A 3273-nucleotide genomic window follows, 5' to 3' on the forward strand; every position below is an offset into this window, starting at 1 on the left:
TTTTTTTAATTTTTTCATTAAAAAATAAAAAAAACTGGAATGTGTGGAATGATTAATTAATTTGTCAGAAACTATTAGTCCCATCGGAAAGTGACGTATATGTAGTTTATCAAGAATTTCATTAGCTTTGATTTGACGTATCTTATTTTAAGATTATTAAATTGGTTCGTAAGATATAAGTGATTAAGTGGAACCACTTTTCGTTTTAAGCTGGATAACGGTAAATTGCAAATATCTCGAAAAAGTATCCATAGAAAAAAATTCACTCGATTTTCGGAATCACCGAGCAATTCTACATAGAAATTGGATAGTGACATCCATTGAGCATTTTTGCTGTACACTAATGTAATTGGATCGCGAATAAATTAACGATAAACTTATATTTTTATAAGAGAATTGAAGTCGGTTTTGTTTTTTGCTTAGAAATTACTTGATACATAAACAAATGGATCTAAATATTAACAATCAGCAGTTTTATTATCAACAATCGTTAAAATACTCCTTTAAACTTTGTCTGTCACTTAAACTTAAATTAAATTTATTTCCATAATTAATTCATACTCATTTGTATCGAAAAAATTTCAAAAAATGCCAATAAGAAGGCATTTTAGGTCCAATACCAAACTGGTAGCACCTTTTGTAAGTACTGAAATAAATAGTTCAAAGTAACATCATCAATTAGGGAAAGCCTGGGGGAATTTTTAGAGGTATTGTCGTCAGTTGTTATAAACTCGATAGGGCATCCTATCCCTGTTGCATATTTGGGCGGTTGGCATTTGCAGTAAAACTGCTTTCGCCTTCGCTGGCAGTGTTAGCTTCATTCTGTTCCGATTCTTGCACAGTTCGCCGCTCTTGTTGGCGCACCAGTTCGTAATAGAGCCCGCCTTTAGCCATAAGCTCATCGTGTTTGCCTGACTGTAAAGTAAAACCCAGTTGTAGTAAATTTAATTAGTCTGTTTAAAACTCATTCCTCTACCTCTACTATCCGACCATGTTCCATCACTACAATAAGATCAGCATTTCTTATGGTCGACAATCGGTGCGCTATTACTAGCGTCGTGCGGTTAAGTACTGCTGTGTCTAAAGCCTTTTGTACCTCGGCTTCACTTGTCGCATCCAGTGCGCTGGTTGCCTCATCAAGTATAAGGATTTTAGGATTTTTAAGTAAGGCGCGCGCTATTGCAATACGTTGCCGTTGACCACCACTCAATTGTGTACCACGCTCTCCAACATTAGTACCGTAGCCATCAGGTAGTGCGCTAACAAAGTCATGCGATTGCGATAACTTCGCTGCGGCATAAACATCTTCTTCCTTGGCGCCTGGACGCCCGTAACGTATATTCTCGAGTATTGTCGTTGCGAAGAGTATTGGTTGTTGTTCGATGAAACCGAGAACGTTGCCACGTAGCCAATAAGGCGCGATGTCAGATAGTTTGTAGCCATCTAATTTAATATTACCGGAAATGGGTTCATAAAAACGTTCAACAAGGGCTGCGATAGTTGATTTTCCAGAGCCGGAAGCGCCTACCAGTGCTACTGTCTGACCAGGACGTAATATTAGGTTAAAGTCTTTTAAAACAATCTAACAATAATTAAATAAATCGTTAGAGGAGTATATATAAATCTCTTTATCGATTCTAATTACATGATCTGGTCTAGAAGGATATGCAAAGGTTACGTTTTCGAAGCGGATTTCACCATTCAGATGTTTTTGTGGAATTTCATAGCCACGCAGTAATTCCACTTTCGGTTGCAATTGAAGATACTATAGGGTTGATAAAAATATTTTATATACAGATGAATGCTTTATATTTGAAACACATTTACCTCAAACACTCGCGAGCCCGCCGTCATTCCACGAATCATAGTGCCCAATAAGATAGACCCTTGGGCCAGCGATCTTTGCACACCCTGCGATGCAACTAGGAAAGCCATTAATGCACCTGGCGAAAGGCTTTCGGTAGACATCAGGTGACCACCCATGAAAAGCGTGGTTAACACTAAGCCATTAAGAAAAAAGTTCGTTAATCCCTGAAAAATAGCAATGCCGTAACCAAGCTCCTGCGCCAACCGCGCTGCCTCATTAGTTTCTTGTTTGAAGAGCTCCATTTCACGATATTCGCAAGCACTTGAACGTACAGTGCGTATGTTAGAGAGTGCCTCTTCACATACTGCCGTAGCCCTTTCGGACTAGAAGGAACTCATTAGACTTAGGATTGAATTTCAGAAACTTATTTCATTCTTTTTACTCACCTGTGCTTGAGCATTTCTGCTCAAATTCCGCAGCTTTCGCCCCAGATACGACATGAAAGCAACAACGACTGGCACTGCAGCCAACGCTATGGCAGCCATATGCGGCGAGATGAGGAAGAGTGATACACCTCCTCCAACAAGTTGAGCCATGCTGCGCAAACCTTGGGAAAAGAACTGCTTGAAACATGCTTTGAAGTCTTGTACATCAGCGGTAAGACGATTCACCAGTTCACCGGTGCGATTGGCATCGAAAAATGCGATATCTTGCAGAATAATCTGCTTGAACAAATCTTGTCGCAGTTTGGCAGCTATTCGTTCGCCAACGCGACTTAGCAGATAGATGTAAATAAATGTGAAACCAGATTGCAAGAAATACAGGCTTAGTAAGTTGCTCGCTGGACGCCTGACATCGCTGAAAAATGAATTATGGAGCGGATCTTTTACGTATGTATTGGCATAACGTGCTAGAGTGTTGACGAGATCTCCGAGTAGGTTTGGAATGCGTATATTGATGAAAGCGACAATTAGCGCAGCCTAATATTAAATAAAAGCTTTAATATTACGCTTAAATAGTATAGTAAACAGAATTGTATAATATTAAATAGCGTTGGATATAACATACATATGCACATTCATATTCAAGCAGCTGCGAAAAACGAGTTAGTGATTTTATTGATAAGGCAGGTGATTACCGCCTTAAATCGACGGCATTAAATTAAATCAGCCACCTTATCATGTCCACGAACTGATAAATGAAACGGCGGTATTTACCGTTGCGCGTTACGACCGTCGTGCACAACTTAAATGAAATCGAAATAATTATATTTACAGCAATAGCACCTAGCAGCTCCCATAAATGTGGCTCCAAATACGACCACAATCTTTTCCAGTCAAATTTACCGTCTTCCGAAGGAAGTGTTTTTTGTAGTACACCCGTCAATCGGTTGGCTTCACAGTGCACTTGTTTGGTGAAAGCTAGGTATGTACGTGTGCCCAAACCTAATGACACACCGCATCCGC

General features: G+C 39.6%; 1 protein-coding gene across 1 annotated transcript in view; it reads right to left on the reverse strand.

Moving 5' to 3' along the window:
* Positions 1-452: 452 nt before the first annotated feature.
* The window catches only part of LOC118742697 (mitochondrial potassium channel ATP-binding subunit), a 3519-nt gene continuing 698 nt past the window's right edge, over positions 453-3273 (reverse strand). Inside the window, exons 3-8 of the mRNA XM_036474963.1 lie at positions 3083-3252; positions 2254-2787; positions 1828-2190; positions 1646-1765; positions 977-1582; positions 453-915 (exon numbers count right to left, since the gene is read on the reverse strand). Of these exons, the coding sequence (XP_036330856.1) occupies positions 745-915; positions 977-1582; positions 1646-1765; positions 1828-2190; positions 2254-2787; positions 3083-3252 (1964 nt within the window). The 3' untranslated portion in view covers positions 453-744. The remainder of the gene's footprint in view (positions 916-976; positions 1583-1645; positions 1766-1827; positions 2191-2253; positions 2788-3082; positions 3253-3273) is intronic.

The sequence above is a fragment of the Rhagoletis pomonella genome, unplaced genomic scaffold (assembly GCF_013731165.1).
Source record: "Rhagoletis pomonella isolate Grant_MI unplaced genomic scaffold, Rhpom_1.0 Rhpom_scaffold_00007, whole genome shotgun sequence".
NCBI lineage: Eukaryota > Metazoa > Arthropoda > Insecta > Diptera > Tephritidae > Rhagoletis > Rhagoletis pomonella.